This window comes from Vulpes lagopus, chromosome 9 (assembly GCF_018345385.1).
Source record: "Vulpes lagopus strain Blue_001 chromosome 9, ASM1834538v1, whole genome shotgun sequence".
NCBI lineage: Eukaryota > Metazoa > Chordata > Mammalia > Carnivora > Canidae > Vulpes > Vulpes lagopus.
In genome coordinates, this window is record NC_054832.1 from 77420241 (window position 1) to 77444802 (window position 24562).

General features: G+C 35.2%; 1 protein-coding gene across 4 annotated transcripts in view; it reads right to left on the reverse strand.

Annotated features, from left to right (window-relative positions):
- The window catches only part of SNTG1 (syntrophin gamma 1), a 791929-nt gene that overhangs the window by 255399 nt on the left and 511968 nt on the right, over nt 1-24562 (reverse strand). For all 4 annotated transcript variants that reach the window (XM_041768508.1, XM_041768507.1, XM_041768509.1 and 1 more), the window contains one exon: nt 24389-24523. In XM_041768508.1, coding sequence (XP_041624442.1) covers nt 24389-24523 — 135 coding nt within the window. The remainder of the gene's footprint in view (nt 1-24388; nt 24524-24562) is intronic.

Genomic DNA, 24562 nt, shown 5'->3' on the forward strand with positions numbered 1-24562 from the left:
CTGGGAGACAGGTTAAGGGCAATGCGTGCTTTGCAGAAAAATAATGCCAGAGAGATAGAACTTACATACTAATAAAAAGGGGAAAAAATGGTCTCTTTGAGATGATGACATTTGAGCACAAGTGGTCTTGGTAAGAAGATAATAAGTGATAAGATACCCAGATGAAAAGTATTTCAGGCACAAAAGGCCAACACAAAATCCCTATGATGAAATTTACCTGGTATAAGAGGGACAAGTTTCTTTCTTTCTGATCTGAATGCCTTTAATTCCTTTGTTAGTGCCTCCCTGCACTGGCTAAAACCTCCAATATTCCATAGAATACCAGTGGTGTGAGCAGACATCTTTCCCTTATTCATAAATTTAGAGGGAAAGTATTCAATCTTTCAGTATTTAGTGTGATTTAACTATAAATTTGTGCAGATATTTTCTTGAAAAATTGCAGAAGATCCTCTATTCCTGGTTTTCTGAGAGTTTTTATCAGGAACTGAGTTCAGAGATTGGCTTTTGGATTTTGAATCAATCTTATATCCCTATATACCTACTTGATTATTGTATATAATTCCTTTTATATAGATTGTTGAATTCTATTTGTTAATATTCCAAGAATTTTTGTGTCTATATTCATGCGGGATAACGATCCATAGTCTTCATTTGTGTACTGCCTCTGGTTTTGGTATCAGAATAGTAAGTTTAGAAAATGAGATGTTATGTATTATCTCTGCTTCTCTTTTCTGGAGGGAGATCTTATAGAATTTTTATTTATTATTCTTTCGTGGAGTTTTCCAACAAAGCCACCTGAGACCTAATATTACTTTTTTTTTTCTGAGTTCTTTCGTTACAAATTCAAATTCCACTTCCTTAATTATCAAATAATCAATTTTATATAGGCTGTGTTATTTGAAGAATTAGCCAACTTCATTTAATTTGTTAAACTTATGTGTGTAGAGTTGTTCATAGTATAGGCACACCCTGTTTTATTGTGCTTCACTTTATTGCCCTTCTCATACTGTGTTTTTTTACAAGTTAAAGTTTTGTGGCAACCCTGTATCAAGCAAGTCTATAGGCACCATTGTTCACTCAAGTCTCTGTGTCACATTTTGGTAATTCTCACAATATTTCAAACGTTTTCCTTATTACTATGGTGAACTGTGATCACAGTCTTTGATGTTACTGTTGTAATTGTTTTGGGACATGACAAACCATGCCCATATAAAACAGCAAACTAAATCAACAGATATTGTATACATTCTGACTGTTCTACCAACTATTTGTTCCTCCATCTGTCTCCCTCTCTTGGGGCTTCTCTCTTCCCTTAGATACAGCTATATTGAAATCAAATTGAAATTAAGCCAATTAACTCTACAATGGCCTTTTCATTGTTCAAGTGAAAGGAAGAGTTACATAGTTCTCAGTTTAAATCAAACGCCAGAAATGAGTCATCTTAGTGAGGAAGTCATGTTGAGTGCCAAGATAGGCCAAAAGTTAGGCCTCTTGCATCAAACTGTTAGCCAAGTTGTGGATATAAAGAAAAAGTTCTTGAAGGAAATTAAAAGAATTGCTCCGATGAACACACAAATGATAATAAAGTGAAACAGACTTATCCTGATATGGAAAAAGTATCAGTGGTCTGGATAGAAAATCAAATCAGCCACAATATTCCCTTAAGCCAAAGGCTGATCTAGAGCAAGGCCCTAACTCCCTTCAATTCTATGAAGGCTGAGAGAGGTGAGGAAGCTGTGGAAATAAAACTCTGAAGCAGAGGCTGGTTCATGTGAAATGAGGAAAGTAACCACCTCTATAACAGAAATGCAAGATGAGGAAGAAAGGGCTGATGTAAAAGATGCAACAACATATCCAGAAGACGTAATGAAGTTCATGCTTCAAGGTGGCTACACTAAAAAACAGATTTTTGATATAGATGAACTGCCTTATACTGGAAAAAGATTTCATCTAGGATTTTCATAGCTAGAGGGGAGGTGTCAATGTCTGAGTCAAACCCTCAAAGGACAAGCTGACTCTCTTATTAAGGTCTAATGCAGCCAGTGACTTTAAGTTGAAGCCAATGCTCATGTATCATTCCAAAAATCCCAGGGACCTTCAAAATTATACTAAATCTAATCTATGTCCTAGAAATGGAACATCAAAGTCTGGATGATAGTATATCTGCTTACAAAATGGTGTGTTGAATGTTTTAAGTCCACTATTGAGACCTATTGCTTAGAAAAAAAAATTTTTTTTTCAAAATATTACTGCTCATGACAATATCTGGTCACCCAGGAACTCTGATGGAAAACAATGAGATTAATATTGTTTTATGCCTGCTAACACAACATCCATTCTGCAGTCCATGGATCAAGGAGTTGTTTAGACTTTTAAGACTTACTATTTTAGAAATACATTTTGTGGGACACCTGAGTGGCTCAGCAGTTGGGTGCCTCCCTTCAGCTCAGGTCGTGATCCCAGATACAGGATCGAGTCCCACACTGGGCTCCCTGTTAGGATCCTGCTTCTCCCTCTGCCTATATCTCTGCCTCTCTCTCTCTCAGTCTGTGTCTCTCATGAATAAATAAATCTTTAAAAAGAAAAGAAATACATTTTGTAAGACTGCATTTGCCATAGGTGGTGACTCCCCTGATAGATCTGGGCAAAGTAGATTGAAAGCCTTCTGGCAAGGATTAACCATTCTAGATGTCACTAAGAACATTTGTGATTCGTGGGAAGAGGCAAACACATCAACATTAACAAGAGTTTGAAAGAAGTTGATTCCAACCTTCATGGATGACTTTGAAGGGTTTGAGACTTCATTGGAGGGAGTAATGGCAGATGTGGTGGAAATAGCAAGAAAACTAGAATTAGAAGTGGAGCCCGAAGATGTTACTGAATAGCTTCAATCTTCTGATAAAACCTGAAGAGATGAAGAGTTGCCTCTTATGGATGAACAAAGAAAATGGTTTCTTGAAATGGAATGTACTCCTAGTGAAGATGCTGTGGGTATAGTTGAAATGACAACAGAAGATTTAGAATATTACATAAACTTATTAATAAAGCAGTGGCAGGGTTGAGAAGATTGACTCCCATTTTGAAAGAAATTCCACTGTGGGCAAATGCTATAAAATAACATCACATGCTATTGAGAACTCATGCATGAAAGGTAGAGTCGGTTGATGCAGCAAACTTCATTGGTGTCTGAAAGAAATGCCGCGGCCACCCAACCGTGGGCAACCACCATCCTAATCAGTCAGCGGCCATCAACATTAAGGCAAGGATTTCCATCAACAAAAAATTATGACTTGTTGAAAGTTCAAATGATGGTTAGCATATTTAAGCAATGAAGTATTTTTTAACTGTGGTATGTATATTGGTTTTTAAAAGAGAATACTATTGCACATTTAAGAGACTACACTAGAGTGTAAGCCTAGCTTCTATACAAAGTGAAAAACCAAAAAATTTATTTGACTAGTTTTACTGTGATATTCACTTTATTGTGGTGATCTGGAACCAAACCTGTATCTTCAGTCTATTTTCCTCATCAGTCTCACTGGGACTTGCCAATTTTATTGATCTTTTCTAAGAACCAGGCTTTTGTTACATTTATTTCCTCTCTTGATTTTTCCTCTATTCAATTTTTCTGTTTTTATTTCATTGATTTCTGTCCTTTACTATTTCCTTCATTCTACTTGCTTTTTGATTATTTTGCACTTGTTTTTCTAGGTCCTCTGCATGAAAGCTTTTATTATTATTATTATTATTATTTTAAGATTTTATTTATTTATTCATGAGAGACAGAGAGAGAGAAAGGCAGAGACACAGGCAGAGGGAGAAGTAGGCTCCATGCAGGGAGCCTACGTGGGACTCGATCCCAGGTCTCCAGGATCAGGCCCTGGGCTGAAGGCAGTGCTAAAATGCTGAGCCACCCGGGCTGCCCAAAAGCTTTTATTATTGACTCGAGATTTTCTTCTTTTCTAATGTATGCATCTAATGCTATTTCTGTCTCAATAATACTTTTGATGAATCCTACACATATTGGTATGCTGTATTTTCATTCAATTCAGTGTATTTTTAAATTTCTCTTGAGACATCTTATTTGACTTATTATTGCATTGATTAGTTTCCAAGTGTTTGGTGATTACTTTCTTTCTATTTTTGATTTCTAGTTTGATTCAATTTTAATCAAAGAACATGCTTCATATTTCAAGTATTTTAAATTTCTTGACATATGTTTTATGGCTCCCAGTGTGTTCTGTCTTGATAAATACTCTGTTCATGCTTTAAATACATACATAATCTGCTATGTGTTCTGTAAATGTTCATTAGATCTGGTTGGTTATTGGTATTATTGAGTTCAAATATATTGTTGAGTTGGCTTATCAATTTTTGAGAGAGGATGTCAAAGTCTTCAAATATAATATAATATTTCTCTATGTCTCCTTTTATTTCTTTCCTCTTTGATTCATGTATTATGCAGTTCTGTTGTTTGGTTCATTCACATTAAAGATTGTTATATATATCTGGTAGGTTGATTCTTTTATCATTATGTAATGTATTCCTCTCGCCCTGATAATTTTATTTGCTCCAAAGTCCACTCAATATGATAGTACCATCTACTTTATCTGAGGTCTGCTTTTTTCAATTAATGGTTTCATTAATGGTATATCTTTATACCATTTCCCATAATTTTATTCAACTTATTTATATAATTTTACTCCATATAAGTCTTGTAGAGAGTATAGCATGGACTTACTTTTTCTTTTAATTCACACTTGTAATCTCTACCTTTTGATTTATAAGTTTGGAACAATAAAATATAATTACCGTTAATCTAGTGATTGATTGACTTAATAATTCTGGCATTTTATTATATTTTGTATTGTGTCTGTTCTCTCTGTTCTTCATTTCTCCCATCCCTTCTGCTGCTTTTCTATAGGTACATGTATATTTTTTAGAATTACGTTTTGATTTATCTATAGTGCTTTGGAGTGTGTCTCTGTATAAAACATTTAGCGCCTATACCCTAAGCGGGCAGTGCATTGGGTATACATAATATCACATCTCCTGGTGCCAACATTTTTCTAGTTCAAAGGAGATGAAGGAAACCTATCTTCATTTGTGTCCCTTTACCTTGCTTTGTTTCTAATATAATTATCTTTAATATGTCCTCTATCACCACTGAGAACCATATTAGACAGCGCTACAATTCTTGCTTGAATTTTCATCCATCATTTAGAAAATTCAATATGAGGAAATGTATTGTACTTCCCATATTTTTGCTCTTTCCATTGTTCTGCTTCCTTTGTGTTATTTCAGTTTCTTTCTTCATCATTTACTTTCTGCTTATAAAGTTCTTTTTATAAGAATTCTAAAAGCGATTATTCTTTTAGAAAATGTCTGTTGGTAACAAATTTTCTTAGTTTTCTTGTTTCTGATAATGTCTGTTTCCCCTTGATTCCTGAAGGATATTTTTGACATACATAGAAATCTGGGTTGACAGTTGCTTCTTTTCAGCCATTGGAAAATACTTTGCCACTAAATTTATTCGGGGGGAAAATCTGCTATCATTTGCAGTTGATTTTTTCCTCCTATTTTTTTTAAAGATTTTATTTATTTATTCGTGAGAGATACAGGGATAGAGAGAGAGAGAGAGAGAATGGCAGAGACACAGGCAGAGGGAGAAGCAGGCTGCATGCAGGGAGCCCGATGCAGGACTCAATCCAGGGTCTCCAGGATCAGGCTCTGGGCTGAAGGCGGCACTAAACCACTGAGCCACCCGGACTGCCCCTTTTCCCTCTGTTTCTAAAGTGTTAAATTTTTTTTTCTGCTTTATTATTATTTTTTTAACTTTATCTTTCAAGACTTTTTTTTAATAAATTTATTTTTTATTTGTGTTCAATTTGTCAACATACATAATAACACCCAGTGCTCATCCCGTCAAGCTTTCAGGATTTGACTAGGATTTGTCTTAACATGAATTTCTTGAGTTTATCCTTTTGAGATCTCCCCCATTTCTTGAATGTGTAGAGATATAGCTTTTACAAAATTTAGGGAGTTTTTCAGTGAATATTTCTTCAAGCACTTTTTGAGCTCTGAAATCTTTCTCTTTTTCTGGGATTCTAATGAAATAAATGTTAGGCCTTTTATTAGAGTCCCATAGATCCCATAGTTTTTTTTTTTTTTTTCAGTTCAATTTCTCCCTTTTGTTCAAAAAAGATAATTTCTATTTTTCTATCTTAAAGTTAATTAATGTTTTCCTCTGTTTTCTCCATTCTGCTATTGAGCTCTTCCACTGAGTTGTTTTTATTTCAATTGTATTTCCAGTTCTACAATTTCCATTTTTGCTAAGACTTTCTATTTTTTCATTTGTTTCGATCCTGTTTGTAAGAAACATGAAGCAATTTTATGATGCAACTTTATAATCCTTATTAGACAATTGTGACATCTGTATCATTTCCGGGGTTGGCATCTGTTGATTGCTTTTTCTCCTTCAAGGTGAGAATTTTCTTGTCATGGCTGGCCATAGGTGGAATCTAGGTGCTCTCCAGGCCTCCACTGACAAGACCGTGACTGGAGGCACAGGAATGCCTCATTACTGCTCCGAGAGGTTTTTTTTTTTTTTTTCCTTTTCTTGCCAGCAGCTTGCTTTCTTTAATTTCAGGGAATTTTATTATAATTCAAAAATAGGATACTTCCCCATGTCAACAGTGAACCAGAAGAAATCGTAGTCTTCTATTGTTACAGATGGAGATCCTGGCAATCACATTGGGAATAGAAAGAGTTAAAGACTAGGTCATCAGCTACAGTTAAATCTCACCACAGAGGCATTCAATGTCTATAATTTAACCACATATGTTTGCAGAAAGAAAAAGTAAGAACAGTTGAAATAGTTTGGACCATCCACTCAGCTATTCCTCTCTAGGAACATATGCCTCAAAGTGTGCTTGAGTTGACAGCCATCAGTTTGCTGTTCCTCAGTCTGGTCTTATCTCCCTCAAGTTCGCATGATTGGGTTTCTTAGCACCGGTGAAAACTGCAGTGAGCAGATGAAGGAAGTGGTACGGGTGCCGGAAGGGAATCCATCTCAGTGGAGGGGGGCTATGAGCTGCAGTGAAAATCCTGAAATTCCACAAAGCCTTCTCTTGTACTTCTCCAATGGGAAGTAAGGAAAAAAACATTTTTTTGAACCCTAAATTTCTCTGTGATACAAAATAACAGAAGAAGTCAGTTCTAAGGAAGAAAAATGGTAAGTATGTCATTAACAAAAATGACAATTTTAATAAAAAATTTCACTCTTTAATCTATTATGCCGTCATGTAGAGTAGCAATTACATAGTTTGTAGAGACCTTGCTTTCACAGTATAACTTATTTCATTTCATCGGTGTGTGTGATTCTTCATTTCCAAAACAATCCAGATGTTAGCCTAATAATCTCTACTCAATCTCATTGAAGTATTACATATTTAATTAAAATAAAATTCGATGAAAACAACACAACCTTCAGAAGTCTATAATCTTTAGAATATTCCTAGGCTCTTTTCACTAGTATCACATTAAGGACACTTTGGTTTGAAGCAATAATAATGGAACTCCTGTGCATTTAAAAATCACTCATTCACCCACAGGACATTTATTTTGAAGTGATAAGTTTTGCTTTCTACTTTTACACAGAAAAGCTACTATCTAAATTGTTTTAATTGTCCATCCAAGATAATCATTCAAAATTATAGGAAATGTGAACTAGAGAAAGGAAAAAATATCCAGATCAGTAGTTCATTCATTGACTCATTGTTTTTGGAATCAATTATGACCTCAGATAAAGTTTTGGAACTGAGACAAACACAAGTAGTTAAAAAACAGAAAGCGAGAGGAAAGGTGTCAACTTTTGTTTTTCAACTCTGGCAGCCTCTGCAATCTCATTTAATGCCGTCACAAGAGATCATTTAAATTAGGTGTTTTCTCTTTTTCACTCATGGGAACCAAGATTCAGAGAAAGTAAGTAATTCAGATAGGGTCACAAAGCTAGCATGTAGCAAGGCTGAGATTATAAGCCAAGTCAGCTTGATTCCAAAGCCAATAGATTTATACCATAAAACACAGACACACACACAGACACACACACACACACACACAAAACTAATCTTATATATGACTTTCCTTTGAGTCAGATATACTAAAATATTTTACCAGGACAACATACCAAAAAAAAAATGAATAAACAAAAAAATAATGCCAACGCATAGCCAGAGTGATAAGGTAAGAGGAAAAAATTTCTCACTTGTTTGTTAGAATGATAACAAAGTGTCAATCAAGGGATAGGTAAAAAGGCTCTGCAAAACCAGTGGCCCTGATTGCATTCATCCTGGGCCTGTGACTGGCAAGGTGAGAAGTGCCATTGAAATAGTGTATGAAAAACATTTCTACCATCCAAAGGGCTATAGTAGAAAACTTGTTCATTTTTAATTTAGCTCTGGCTGAAAGAATTACAAATTAATTCTCCTGAGAATTTGTAAATATCTATCATCTATTCCAAATTATTAATAGTTTTCTCTCCAGGGGGATGTATCATCTATTCCAAATTATTAATAGTTTTCTCTCCAGGGGGATGCTTATAATGTGCATTTTAATAGACTCATAAGTTATTTTGGCATGTGTTAGCATGCAAAATAGAACAAGAGTGCTAGGTAGAATATTTACTGCCCCCCAGGTGGGTTTGAGATGAGGCTCACACTACCTATGTGGTTTCAAATCCCAAAAGAGAATTTAGTTTAAAGGACATCCCATTGCTAGTGTCTTTGGGACTTGGCAAAAGCAAATGCAAATACAAATTCTGTATTTGTGACGCATTATAAAGCTGAACCCCAAGAAATACTGACAAAGTGCCAAAAAACTTGAGCTCACAGTGAAAAATCACAGGAGGAAATAGAGCACAATGAATGAGTCAGCAGAATAGCAAACCAACAAACAAGGAACAAATAACATATTTTGATCTATAAATACTACTGGTGCTAGAATTCCAATCATACCACATAGATAGGATTTTTTAAATCTTTTTTTTTTTATTTTTTTTTTTATGACAGTCGCACAGAGAGAGAGAGAGAGAGAGAGAGAGAGAGAGAGAGGCAGAGACACAGGCAGAGGCAGAAGCAGGCTCCATGCACCGGGAGCCTGATGTGGGATTCGATCCCGGGTCTCCAGGATCGCGCCCTGGGCCAAAGGCAGGCACTAAACCACTGCACCACCCAGGGATCCCCATAGATAGGATTTTTAATATGATTAATAGAACAGGAAGAGATATCAAATGTATGACAGTGCTTTAAAATATTATGTGGCAAAAACAAAATGGGTCAATAAAACTTTTAGAAGCAAAAAACATAATTATTAGAAACAGAATTCAATAAATAGTTTAAATAACAGAGTAAATCTAGCCAGAAAGAGAGTTAGTGAAGTGAAAGAGACACTGGAGGAGTTACTGTCAGGGCTCCAGAGAGACAAACAGTAAAATACAAGAAAGTAAGAGAATGAAGAGTCAAGGGAGATGAACTAACATCCACCTAAAAAATATTACTGAAGGGAAAGAAGAGAGATTGGGAAATATACATACTTTAAAAATAATTGCTGATAATTCTTCAGAATTGAAAAAAAAACATAAATCCTCATATTCAAGAGTTTCTATGACTCCAAAGCAAAGTAAATAAAAAGAAATATTCATAAATACATCAGAGTGAAATTGCAAGTAACCACAGACAGGGATTTCTAAACTTTCAAAGCACTCAGGAAGAACAGGACAGATTCTCTACAAAGAAAGCATAATTGGATAGATGGCTGACTTTCCAAAACTTCAAACTCAAATTCAGAGTGAGGGAAGCAAAACATAACAAAATAAAGCAAAAATGTCAACCTTCCTACAAAATGAAGAAAAATAAACACTAGAAAATTTTAAATATTTATGTACCTATCTATCATCTACCCATCTATTTACCATCTATATACATATATATATATATGACCCATATATGGATAAATCTTAGGGATAGACTTATAGTATTTATATGTAGTAAATAAAGAAAATTAATGGGATCATAAACACAAAATGCAAATCAGTTTCTCTCTATGGGAGGGGGAGAAATGTACCAGTGAGGGGAGCAGTGGGGGTATGATGATGGGCACATGGGTGACCATATCCTTCTTGCTTTTCAAATACAAATTATATGTTATAAAAATTAATTTATGTAAATATGATATATATTTTGTATATGAAAGTTCATAAATAAGAGCAATATACTTCATAATTAAATTAACTAAGCATCATTGTTTTAATAAGCCAATTTCAGTTTTTGTTTTTTAAAATTACAGATCTGACCTACATTCTAAGTTTAGCTTTGGAAATATGCTATACATTTATATTTTAAAACGCTAGTAGATGGTCATCTTTCCACAGTTTTTAACTGGAAAAAAATCAAATCTATAACACAGTGCAATGATTAATGTGCATTTTTACATTCTTAATTTACAATAAACCAGATGTTTAGACTTGCCACATTTACAAATATTTTCCTGTTTTCTAGATATTGTTCTAGGTATTATTTTTACTGAAGCATTTGTGAGTTACAGACATCTTGACACTTCACACCTAAATTTTCCTATATATTTTTTCTAAGAACAAGAACGTGCTCTTTTTCTGAATATCTTTCCAATATCATCATCACTCCCAATTAAAAACTGCCATCAAAATATTATCTAATATATGGCTTATATATAAATGTCTCCAATTGGTCCAAAAGTATTCTATATCTTTTTTTCCAATATGATATCCAATCAATATTGTATTATTGCCATATCTCTCATCTCCTTTTCCTTGTTCCTACTTAGCCTCAAGTCCAGATTCATTCTGCACATCATCACTGTTATGCAATGCCTAGAGAAGGGACGCCTCCATGTTAGAATGAGGAGAAGCTGTGGCTTTTTTTTTTATTTTTTATTTCTTTAATAAATTAATTTTTTATTGGTGTTCAATTTACCAACATACAGAATACCACCCAGTGCTCATCCCGTCAAGTGCCCCCCTCAGTGCCCATCACCCATTCACCCCCACCCCCCGCCCTCCTCCCCTTCCACCACCCCTAGTTCGTTTCCCAGAGTCAGGAGTCTTTATGTTCTGTCTCCCTTTCTGATATTTCCCAACATTTCTTCTCCCTTCCCTTCTATTCCCTTTCACTCTTGTTTATATTCCCCAAATGAATGAGAACATATAATGTTTGTCCTTCTCCGATTGACTTACTTCACTCAGCATAATACCCTCCAGTTCCATCCACGTTGAAGCAAATGGTGGGTATTTGTCCTTTCTAATGGCTGAGGAATATTCCACTGTATACATAGACCACATCTTCTTTATCCATCATCTTTCGATGGACACCGAGGCTCCTTCCACAGTTTGGCTATTGTGGACATTGCTGCTAGAAACATCGGGGTGCAGGTGTCCCGGCGTTTCATTGCATCTGTATCCTTGGGGTAAATCCCCAACAGTGCAATTGCTGGGTCGTAGGGCAGGTCTATTTTTAACTCTTGAGGAACCTCCACACAGTTTTCCAGAGTGGCTGCACCAGTTCACATTCCCACCAACAGTGTAAGAGGGTTCCCCTTTCTCCACATCCTCTCCAACATTGGTTGTTTCCTGTCTTGTTGATTTTCCCCATTCTCACTGGTGTGAGGTGGGATCTCATTGTGGTTCTGATTTGTATTTCCCTGATGGCAAGTGATGCAGAGCATTTTCTCATGTGCCTGTTGGCCATGTCCATGTCTTCCTCTGTGAGATTTCTCTTCATGTCTTTTGCCCATTTCATGATTGGATTGTTTGTTTCTTTTTGTTGAGTTTAATAAGTTCTTTATAGATCTTGGAAACTAGCCCTTTATCTGATACATCATTTGCAAATATCCTCTCCCATTCTGTAGGTTGTCTTTTAGTTTTGTTGACTGTATCCTTTGCTGTGCAGAAGCTTCTTATCTTGATAAAGTCCCAATATTCATTTTTGCTTTTGTTTCTTTTGCCTTCGTGGATGTATCTTGCAAGAAGTTACTGTGGCCGAGTTCAAAAAGGGTGTTGCCTGTGTTCTCCTCTAGGATTTTGATGGAATCTTGTCTCACATTTAGATCTCTCATCCATTTTGAGTTTATCTTTGTGTATGGTGCAAGAGAGTGGTCCAGTTTCATTCTTCTGCATGTGGATGTCCAATGTTCCCAGCACCATTTATTGAAGAGACTGTCTTTCTTCCAGTGGATACTCTTTCCTCCTTTGTCGAATATTAGTTGACCATAAAGTTGAGGGTCCACTTCTGGGTTCTCTATTCTGTTCCATTGATATATGTGTCTGTTTTTGTGCCAGTACCACACTGTCTTGATGACCACAGAAGCTGTGGCTTTTAATGACATTCTTCCTAAATAAGCCTTTCTAAACAATGATCCTGAGACTAATCTTTTTCCCTTTCTCCCTTGTATCTTCACATGTCTCCTTTGCTGGCTTCTCCTTGGTCAACTGACATATTCAACTCTCAAAAAATGCAAAAAAAATTAAAACAATGCTTTTCACCTTAGTCTATATATTTACTTGTAATCACCCTCTTTCTCTTTCAGAACAAGTGTCAGTACATCACTTTTCAAATGCTGCTTGAACTATTCTGATCTGGCTTCAGGCTTTACCACATTTCTGAAATAGTCCTAAGAGGAACAGACTAGTGTTAGACCATAATAGTTTGAACAGACTGGCTCTTCTGTTCACTATCTTGAATTCACCCTCTCACTAAAACTCCTATCACATACTGTTCAAGGTATGCACTTTGTAAGTGCAAGAGTTGTTAAGATGATTAAAACAAACTTCTTTCTCTCCAGGGACTCACAGTCTTTTGGTGGCAGAAATTACGGTCAACAGAGAAGTGCAATAAAAGTAACATGAGGTGGAAAAAGAAATATAAACAGATCCAGGTTTCTTTCCCTCAGACATAGAAACAGAAGGTAGAATCTCATTTGGGATGGGTCCCAAGACATGCTCTCAGGTGAAGAGAAGAGTGTTGGAGAGCAGAAGGAAATGAGATGAATGCAAGGAATGTTTTCAGGTGGGTTACTTCTCTGTGTAGCTGGTCCCATACTAAGGGAAGTCAGAATGTCTCAGCAAGTACCCACCAAAATTGAAGAAGCTTGTGCTCCCCTTCCAACTTCTGTTGGTCACTGGTTGAGGTCTGGCTCTGGGGGAGGCAATTCTCAGCATCTTTCCTTGTTGGGTGCACAGGGTATTGCACTCTCGTAGACAGAAAAAGCCCTGAGTCCAAGAGTGGCCAGTGGCTGGGTAAGGAACCACCATTGTGTAGAAAGCAGTGCACCACAGGAGTGTGGGCAGATCCCTGAAGCATTGGCACAGTCTCCTCCCCTTCTGGGACGATCCACCAAGGGATAGGATAAACATATAGACCTGAAATGTTGCTGTGTCCTTAAAGATAGAGACTAGTTACCCGTTTTTTGGGGGGTGGGGGGTGGGATTTGTGAACAGTGGCTACTCTAGACCCTTCTGATGTCTACAAGATACACATAGGGAAGGGAATACCTGTTAGCAGTTGCAGCTGCTTTCAGGAGGAAAGAACTGGGGCCTCATGAGTTCCAGTGATTCTGTGAGAGGAAGAAAGGATTATCTAAGCAGCAGCAGCAACCAGATGTTTTCCTGGCCAAATTCATCTGGCCTAGTAGTAAGGTATGTATGAAAGGAGACCGGGTCTGTTTGTGACGGTGTGCCAAGAGGAGATGGGGCTTCCCTCCTAGGGTTCTTCTACTAGGAAGTTTTTTTTTTTTTTTTCTTTTTTAGCCTCTTGATGTCATGGATTGTATTAATTGATGTTTGAATTATGAACAAGACTTGCATACCTGGGATAAATCCTATTTGGTCTTGGTGTGCAATTCATTTTTCATATGATTGATTTGATTTGTGATTTGTGGAGGATTTTGCATCTATGTTCATTAAAGATATTAGTCTATAGTTTCTGTATATTGTTATCAGCCTATTTAATTTTAAGCTATATGTGTCTTTATTTTTAAGATGGATTTATTGTAGACAACATGTAATTAATTGGGTCTGGTTTTTTGATCCACTCTGATAATCTCTGTCCTTTAATTGGACTACTAAACCATTGATTTTATAGTGACTATTGATATAATTGGGGTAATGGCTACCATATTTGTTATTGTTTGGATTTGTTGCCCGTGTACTTTATCCCCTTTTTGTCTTCCACTTTTTCCTTCCCATTGTCATTACAATTAATATTTGGTATGATTCTGTTTTTTCTCCTTTCTAAGCATGAGTTATACTTCCTTTTTTTACTTTTTTTGATAGTTGGCCAAAAGATTGCAACATATACTTGCAGGTAATCCAAATCCACATCAAAATAACACTACACTGCTTCAGAGGTAGTATGAATATTATAATAACAAAATAATCCTAATCCTGCTCTCCATTCCCTTGTCTAGTTGTCAGTCACTTCACTTACAATAGGCATTCATAAGCATGTATATAGCATTCATAAATGTACATAATAACAGTTTGTTGTTATTATTTTGAACAAAGTGCTATTTGTTATGACAAGAATAAAAAAGAAAGGTTTTATTTTTCTTTCAATTATATATTTTTTCATTACTCTTCCTTTCTTTAGGAAGGTTCATGTTTTTGACCTTTATTAATTTCCTTCTCTCTAAAGAACTTGTTTTATCATTTCTTAGAAGAAGGCAGGTGTACTGCCAATAAATTCTGTCCATTTTTGTTTGAGAAGGTCTTTGTTTCTCCTCCACTTCTATTTTTTCTTCTTCTCCACCTCTGAAGAATAATTTTGCAGGGTACAGAATTCTAGGCTGGCGATTTTTTTCCTCTCAACACTTTAAACATTTCTCTCCACTCTCTTGGGACACCTGAATGGCTCAGAAGTTGAGCCACCTTCAGCCCAGGGCATGATCCTGGAGTCCCAGGATCAAGTCCCACATAAGGGTCCCTGCGTGCCTGCTTCTCCCTCTGCCTGTGTCTCTACTTCTCTTTCTGTGGCTCTCATAAATAAATAAATAAATAAATAAATAAATAAATAAATAAAATCTTTAAAATAAATAAATAAATAAACATTTCCCTCCACTCTCTTCCTGCTTGTGTAGTCTCTAAGGGGAAGATAGTCATAAATCTGATCTCTGTTCTATAGGTGATGTGTGTTTTTCCTTATGGCTTTTTTCAGGACTTTTTGTTTATCTTTGTTTTTCTGTTACTCATATATTTAGGTGTAGATTTTTAGCATTTATTCTGCTGCTGTTCTCTAAAATTTCTGCATTTGTGGTTTGGTGTCTAACATTAATTTGGGGAAATTCTCGGTCATCATTATTTCAAATATTTCTTCTGTTCTTTCCTCTCTTTCTTCTGATATTCCCATTGCACATATGATACACCTTTTGTAGCTATCTCACAGTCCTTGGATACTCTGTTCTATTCCTTTCAGTCTTTGTCCTCTTAGTTTTTCAGTTTTTGAGGCTTTCGTTGATAAATCCTATAGCTCAGAGATTCAGTCCTCTGCCATGTTTGGTCTACTAATGAGCCTATCAAAAGTATTCATCATTTCTGTTCACACATTTTTATCTCTAGAATTTTTTTTTTTTTTTTTAGGATTTCCAGCTCTTTGCTTACATTACCCATATCTCCTCCTATGCTGTCTATTTTATCTTGTAGAGGTCTTAGTATATTAATCATAGTCATTTTAAATTCCTGATCTGATCATTCCAGCATCTCTGACATGTCTGGTTCTGGTGTTTGTTCTGTCTCTTCAAATTTTGTGTGTATGCTTTGTAGCCTTCTTGGTATCCCTTGTAATATTTTCTTGGTAGTTTCCCATGATGTACTAGGTAAAAGGAACTACTACTGTCAATAGGCATTTAATAATGTGGTGGTGCAATGTCGGGGGAGGAGAAGCATTCTACAGTCCTGTGATTAGGTCTCAGTCTTTTGATAAGCCTTTGATTATCCATCGTGAACCTCACAGGTACTTCTCAGTTTCTTCCTACCCCTGAGTTGGACAGGATGGCTACAGTGCCCTGGAGTTGGCTCTGGAGTTGGGTATTTCCCTTCCTTAGGTCAGTTAGGGTCTGAAGACAGCCAAATAGTTTAGGCTTAATTAACTAGCTTCCCCTGAGGGCAGACATTGGTAAGAAAAACAGAGTGTTCTCATTTATTTCAAGATGGTTCCATAGCTCCCTCCCCCTCAGGGGATACCTGGGGGATTTTCTCCAATTTTTACTCTGAGAAACTGGTAGAACTCCTGGAGGTAAATTTCACACCATTATGTTGGCCCCTATGACTGGGTCCCCCTAGGGTTTTTAATTGTCAGATTGCCCACATTGAATGGCTAACAACTCATCAATTACAGTTCTGGTCTCCCTACCCTGGTTCTGGCTCCCACTGCCTGCTCTTGAGTCTTTGCTCTGGTTAGCAAAAACTCTCCGTATTCAACTGTCTCTCCAACCCTGAAGGCAGAAGTTTGTTGTATTTTCTTTTTTATGAATCCAAGAAGAGTTGATCATTTTTCAAGCTGTTCAACTTTACAGTTTTGAAGAAGGAGTGATGACTTCCAAGCTCTTCATAAGCAGAACCAGAAACCAGAAGTCCCCTTGCATCTTTAACTTTCAGACTTGTCCACACGGAGCCCCCAGCAGTTTAATTACAGTTCTGGGTTTCCTACCCTAGCACTGGTGGCCAAAGTGGTTGCTGTGGGTGAGCCTCTGACTTGGTAAGCTGTGACTTCCTGTATTTGCCTGTCTTATTTATCCAGTCTCTGGGGCAGCAGTTTGCCCTGTATCCTCCTCTCTTTTATGGATCCAAGGAGAGCTGATGATTTTCCAGTCTGTTCAGATTTTACTTGTTATGACTGAGTGGTGACTTCTTCCTATATGTAGAACAAGAAGCTTATGTATTTCTTTATTGAAAGAATAAGTGGATATAAATCCATTTTGTGAATGTATAAGAATTCATTCATCAGTTTTCAACTTGTTTTTGTTCACAACTTGTATATTCTTGTACGAGACTTTTTGTGAACATTTATTTTCATTACTCTTGGGTAAATCCCAAGGAGTAGGATTTTTTTTCTTTTTTTTTAGTTTAGCGTAGGTTTATGTTTAGCTTTATAAGAAACTGCCAAATAGTTTTCCAGAGTGGTTCTCAATTGGTACTCTAATGCATGAGATTTTTAAATGAACCACATTTTTGCCAAATCTTTTTTTAGGCTATTGTAATGGGTGTGAAGTTGCATAGTATGGGATTTTAATCTGATCTGAAATTCCTTGATGACTGATAAATTGGAACATCTTTTTATGCTCTTCTTAGTCAGTTGCATATCTTACTTTGTGGTCTTTTGCTCGGTTATTGTTGTTTGTTTTCTTATTTGGGTGGTTTGTACCTTTTTTTTGATTTGTGATAGTTTTTTATGTATTCTGGACAGATGTCCTGTGTCAAATATAGGGAATATTTTCTCCTAATATGGTGTTTGTCTTTTCATTTTCTTAAAAGGTGTTTTTAAAGATCAATTAAAAAAAACATGATGGCTTCACATGACCATTTTCATTTTTTATTTTATTAGTATTGTTCTACCTTAAAAAAAAATAGTCTACCCTTGAACACAAAACCATTTCCTATGTTTTTTTTTTTTTATTTTCCTCAGAAACTTATTTTTTACAGTTCTATGCTTTACACTAAGGTCAATCTTAAAATATTTGTAATTCGTATAAAGTAGGAGTCAGGGGTAATCTTACTTTTCCATATATTTATTGAGCTGTCCTAGAGTTTTTTTATTGAAAAGACTTTTATTCTCCTTTGAACTGATTTGACAATTGACCAGTGGCATTGAAGAAGATAGGGGAATAAGAAACAAAGAATTCTTTCCACCTAGAAATTGCACTGGTAGAATCTGTCTAATATAGTTAATTTTGAATTCTGGAGTCTATTGTAAAGTTTGGAACTTTCAGAGAAGTTTTGGATGGTAAATCATAGCTAATTTAAATCAATTTCTGCTCTCAGAACAGTGGCAACTAACTACCCATCCCCCCACTAGCCCAGTGATAGAATACCTATTTCTGGAGCAGCTTACATGTGGCTTATGGAAAACTCCAAATATTGGGGACCTAAGTTCTGATCACTGATAACTTCTTTTGATTGTAGAAGTGTACAGACAGGCAAGTGCCATTGTAGCAACACCCACTGACTAAAGCAAATTCCAGGGGATTTAAAGAACCAAAGACTTCCTTTCCCTTCATTTCTCCCTGTTTCCTCTTCTGGGAGTCAAACACTTAAGAATTAAGATATTTAAAAGAAACTGTGTATATATATATACACACACACACACACACATATATATGCGTATGTGTGTGTGTGTATATATATATATATATATATATATACATATACACAGGTTTTGCAAATATATATATATAGATATATTTTGTTCCCCATATATATGTATGGGGAAATTTACAAAGTATTAATGCATACACAAGGAGAGCTATAGGCTCAGGCAAGATCTGAGAAGACCTTAAGTTGACACTTGCGGTTAATCCCTGGCATAGAGATGGCCTACAAAAATTAAAGACTAAGAAACAAATAAAAACTGCAAACCCCGGAGAAAGGGAAGAATTTGATTTCCAGAGTGCCTCATTGTAAGAATCAAATGTCTAAGTTCCAACAAAAAATGCAAGACATACAAAGCTAGGATTCTTCTGAAATGCATGTGGTACACTTTCTGGGATATATATGTTAGGCCACAAATTAAGTCTCAGATTTTAGAAGGCAGATATCACATAAGGTATCTTCTCTGACCACAACAGGAAGAAGTTAGAAATTAGTAACAGAAGGAAAAGTGAAAATACACACATTTCTAGAAATTAAGATACTTTTAATCACCCAATGGGAAAAGGAGAAATCAAAAAGGAAAATAGAACATACTTAGAGAAGAATGAAAATGTAAGTATAACACATCAAAATGCTGAGATGAAAGAAGTGCCAAGAAGAGAACCTTTAGCTATAAAAGTTTGCATTAAAAGAAAAGATCTCAAACCAACAATGTACCTTAACCATGTTAGAAAATGAAAAAAAAGAAAAAAACAAACTAAACATAAAGCTAGCAGAAAGAAGGAAATAACATGATTAGAACAGAGATACATAAAATAGAATAGAAAAGCAATAGAGAAAATCAATGAAAAAAATTTATTCTTTGAAAAAATTAACAAAATCATAAATATTTACCTAGATTAGCTAAGAAAAAAAGAATATTAAAGACTAAAGAAATGACTAAAATCATAAATAAAGGTGAGCAACTACCAACTTGACAGAAATTTAAAAAATATCCAAAGAGAATATGAATTAACTGAATAGCCTTGATGAAATGGACAAATTCCTAAAAGCACAAAATGTACTCAGACTGAATCATGAAGGAACTGAAAGTGTGAACAAATATAATGTTGGTAAAGAGGATAAATCAGTAATCCAAAATCCTTCAACAAAGAAAATTCTCGGACCTGATAATTTCACTGGTCAATTTTTCCAGACATTTAAAGAAGAAATAATACCAATTCTTCTCAAACTCTTACAAAAAGCTGAAGGAAGGAAAACATTCTAGCTCATCCTTAAGGGGTGACATTACCTTGATACAAAATCAGAAAAAGACTATAAGAAAAGAAACTATTGACTCTTATGAACATTGATGCAAAAATCCTCAACAAAATATCAGCAAACTGAACTCAGCAGCATATTAAATATATTTTAGATCATGACTAAATGGGACTTATTCCTGGAATACAAGAATGATCCAATATATGAAATTCAGTCATTGTAATATACCATATTATTAGAATGAAAGAAACACACACAATCATATTAATTGATATAGTAAAAGTATTTGACAAATTCAACACCCTTTCAACACTCAAAAAACTCAGAAGAAAACTACCTCAAGATAATAAAGACATATATGAAAAACCTATAGATAAGACTGGACTCAGAGGTGGACTTAAAGTTTTTTCTCTAACATCAAAAACAAGGATGCCTACTTTTACCACCTACTTTATTTTAATTAATTAATTAATTAATTTTATTTTTTAAAGATTTTATTTATTAATTCATGAGAGAAAAAGAGGCAGAGACACAGAAAGAGAGAGAAGCAGGCTCCATGCAGGGAGCCCGACATGAGACTCTATCCAGGGACTCCAGGATCAAGACCCAGGCCAAAGGCAGGCGCCAAACTGCTGAGCCACCCAGGGATACCCCCACCTCTTTTAAACATAGTAGTAGAAGCCTTAGCCAGACAAATCAGGCAAGAAAAAGATATGAAATATATCCAAATTGGAAGGAAAAAGGTATAATCATCTCTGCTCACAGATGATATGATCTCATATCAGAAAACATAAAGACTCCCCACATACAGACACACACAACCATTAGAGCTAAAAAAAAAAAAAGTTCAGCAAAGTAGCAAGACACAAAGTGAATACACAAAAATCGATGGAACAAAGAAAAGAAAATTAAGAAAACAACTCCATTAACAATAGCATAAAAATATTAAAATACTTAGAGGAATTAAATAAGCAAGAAAGTAAAAGGCATACACTAAAACCCACAATACATTACTGAAAAAAATTAAAGACATAAGTAAATGAAAAAACATCCTGTGTTCATGGATTAGAAAGCTCAATACTGTTGAAATGGCAGTATTATCCAAAGCTAGCTACTAATTCCATGCTATCCCCATTAAAATCCCAATGTTAATTTTTACAGAGATAGAAAAACCCATCCTAAAATTTATATAGAATGTCCAGGAACTCTATGTAGTCAAAACATTCTCGAGAAAGAACAAAGCTGGATGGTATACACTTCCTGATTTCAACACTTACCACAAAGCTAAAGTAATCAAAACAGTATGGGACAGACAAACCAATACTATAAATAGGGAGCTCAGAAATCGGCCCTTGAATACATGGTCAAATTATTTCTTACAAGGGTACCAAGAAACAATAATCTCTGGCAAACTGGATTCCTATCTGCAAAAGAATGAAGCTGGACTTAATACCATATGCAAAAATTAAATAAAAATAAATCATTTTACATGATGTACATGGCATACATGTAAGAACTGAAACTAGGAATTCTTAGAAGAAAATGTAGAGAAAATATTCATGACATTGGATCTGGCAATGATTTAGGTATAACACCAAATAGTACAGCCAACAAAAAAAAAAAAATGGACAAACTGAACTTCATCAAAATTAAAATCTCTGTGCATCAAAGGAAGCAACAGAATAAAAAGCAACCCATAGGTTGGGAAAAAAATTACTTGCAAATCACATCTGATGAGAAATTAAATAAAAAACTGCCACAGAATTACATTTCATCCAGCAATTCTACTTCTGGGAACATACACAAAAGAATGAAAATCAATGACTCAAGATATCTATGCTCTCATGTTCATATTAACAGTATTCTAAAGGGCCAAAAGGTGAAACAACCCGAATGTACACTGTTGGGTGGATGGATAAGCAAGATAAAGAAAATATGGTATATATATATATATATATATATATATATATATATATATATAATATTATTCAGTCTTATAAAGGAAGACAATTCTAACACATGCTACAGAATGAGTGAACCTTGAAGACATTATATTAAATGAAATAAGCCAGACACAAAAGCATGAATTCTGTGCTTCCACTTATGAATCAATACGTAAAGATGGAAAGTAGAAGAGAGAAAAGTAGAAGAGAGATCAGCAAGGGCTGAGGGGAGGGGATATGGGGGGGTCATTATTTAATGGGTACAGCATTTTACTATGGGATAATGAAAATTCTGGATATGGGTAGCAGTGATAAGTTCACAGCAATGTGAATATGCTCAATGCCACAGAATCATACACTTGAAAATGGTTAAAAGGGTCAATTTTATGTTATGTACAGTTCATCACAATAAAAAAAAAAGCAATTGACCATGTAAGTGTGGTTCTGTTTCTGGACTCTTTATAATGTTCCATTTGATTCATGTACCAGTGCTTATGACAATATCACATTGTATTCATTATAATAATCTTATAGTAAGTTCTGAAATTTGGAAGTATAAACACTCCAACTTTGATCTCCTTGTTAAAGATTGGGCTATACTGAGTCTTTGTCTTTCCATGTAAATCTTAGAGTCAACTTGTCATGGTCTACCAAAACATTTTGGGGATTTTAATTGATATTGAGTGCTTAGGAATATTTGAAAACTTAAAAATATTTAGTCTTTCGTTGATGATCATGTTACATTTCTCCATTACTTGTTTATTTTCATTTCATTTATCGTAGTTCTGTGGTTTTCAAGGTAAAAGCTTTGAACACATTTTGTTAAATTTATTACTAAGTGAATTATCCCTATGATGTATTGTGGATTCCATTTTTATTGTTTGTTGCAAATTACAGAAATACAATTAACTTTGGACATCGTCCCTATTTCCAGCAACCTTGCTGAATTTGTATGTTATTCTATCTTTTGTAGAATTCTAAGGGGTTTCTACATACACCATCATGACAGTTAAAATAAAGACAAAATTTACATCTTCTTTTCCAATTGTTAGGTCATTTATATCCATTTTCTGGCTTACTGAATAACCAAGACAATATTGAGTAAAAATGAGGCAAGTGATGATCCTTGACTTTTAATGTCAGAAAGTATCTTCAATGTAAACTATAATATTAGTGAGAATTGTTCATTAGAGGCTTATTGGATGAAGGAAGTTCCATCCTATCTGGACTTTGTTGAAAGTGTTTCTTATAAATGGATGTCAAATTTTGTCAAATTTTTTTGCATTTGTCGACATTATCATTGGGTATTTCTCCTTAATTCCGTCAAGTTCTTCCCAACATTCTTTTCAAAAAAGAGATTAGGTTTTTGTGCATTAGCTATTTTGACTGCATAGTTTAAAATCGATAACATACAATTGATAGACTGAATTTTACAAATTATAACACTTTACTGATCTAGAATTTGTGAAATATATTCATTCCAGAGAGTTATATGAATCATTTTACTTCACTGAAAGGAAAGAAAATAAAGAGAGAAGAAGGAGGAGGAGTAAAAGAAGGAAGGAGGAAGGAAAAAAGGAAAAGACAGAAAGAAAAAAGGAAGAATCATTGACCACTATTTTTTATTAACTAAAAGGAAGAATGGGCACTCCATAGGAACAATTTAATTAGCTTTGACAGTCAGACCCATGATTCAGGATAATTTAAATGGTCTGTGACAAAAGATAGTTAACAGTCTGCAAAATGTCCATAATCTTTAGTTAGCAAGGGCCTATTGATTTAGGACCTTGTGTGACTCCCATAGGATGCTGATGAGAAGCGAGGTGGAAAGTCAAGTGCAGCATTATTCACCACCAACAGAACTCCAAGGTAAGTCTGTTAATAAGCTACAGATTAAATCTTTTTCCAAAATAGGGGATAGATGTCTAGGGAATCCAGGAGTCCTACTGTTTGTTATTTGCTGTAATTTTCTTCTGAAATCACACTTGACAACACTATTAAAATAATGTCTTTAAGGCCATTACATAATAAATGATAAACTCTAAAAGTTGTCCTCTTAATGCTAAAATTGTTGAATATAATATAATTTATCCTAAAGATGTCTTCCACAGCTGTACTACTAAGTAAACCAATGAGTTTTGAGTGATAATTTATAGCTCTTTCAGAGGTTGGATTAGTAGCAGGGTAATATGCCAACCAGTTAGGGCATCAGATAGACCTTGCTATGACACTTGGGCATAATTATATCAAGGAGGTCCATGGAATCATTTAGGCACAATCCCCTGGGGAAAAGCATTGACTTTGAGTCCAGTGACTGCCACCTAAAGCTTCATTCTCAAATGTCAAGATTTAGGCTCCACCTGTGCACAAACTTCAAAAGTTCAATGTGATGCAAGGTAAGAAGACCAGGACAGGGAAACTACCCTGCACTATTCTCAGATAGTCAGCTGCACGAAAAAGTAAAATGTATTTTCTCAAGATCAGATAATAAAAGTGTCACTGCAGCCACTTAACAACTGGGAGTCAATGAGATGCCCTCATGTGTGGGGATGGGCCCTAATGAGTGGCTGTGGATCTGGGTTTGGTACATATACAAGGGCTCTGCTTACTTAATAATGTCAACAAAATTACATGCAGGAGGATTCATTCTACACTGAGGCAAAAGAAAACTGTATTATGAATTTTCTGCAATTAAACATTTTATTAACAACAACAACAAAAGAAACCAAAAACCAAAAAAATAAAAAAATAAAAAAATAAAAATAAAAACTTCAACAGAAGGAAAGCTACTTACACCAGAATAGAAAGGCTCACCCGACACACATATCACATCCTGTTCCTGGATCATCAAAATATCTTTGGCTAGGTGCAGCCGAACTTTGAAAGGCTCCTGATTACCATCCTGCAGCAAACAGATCCCTGTCTTTGTCTTCAGGCAAGAAAAGAACAAAATAGAGAAAAAAAAAAT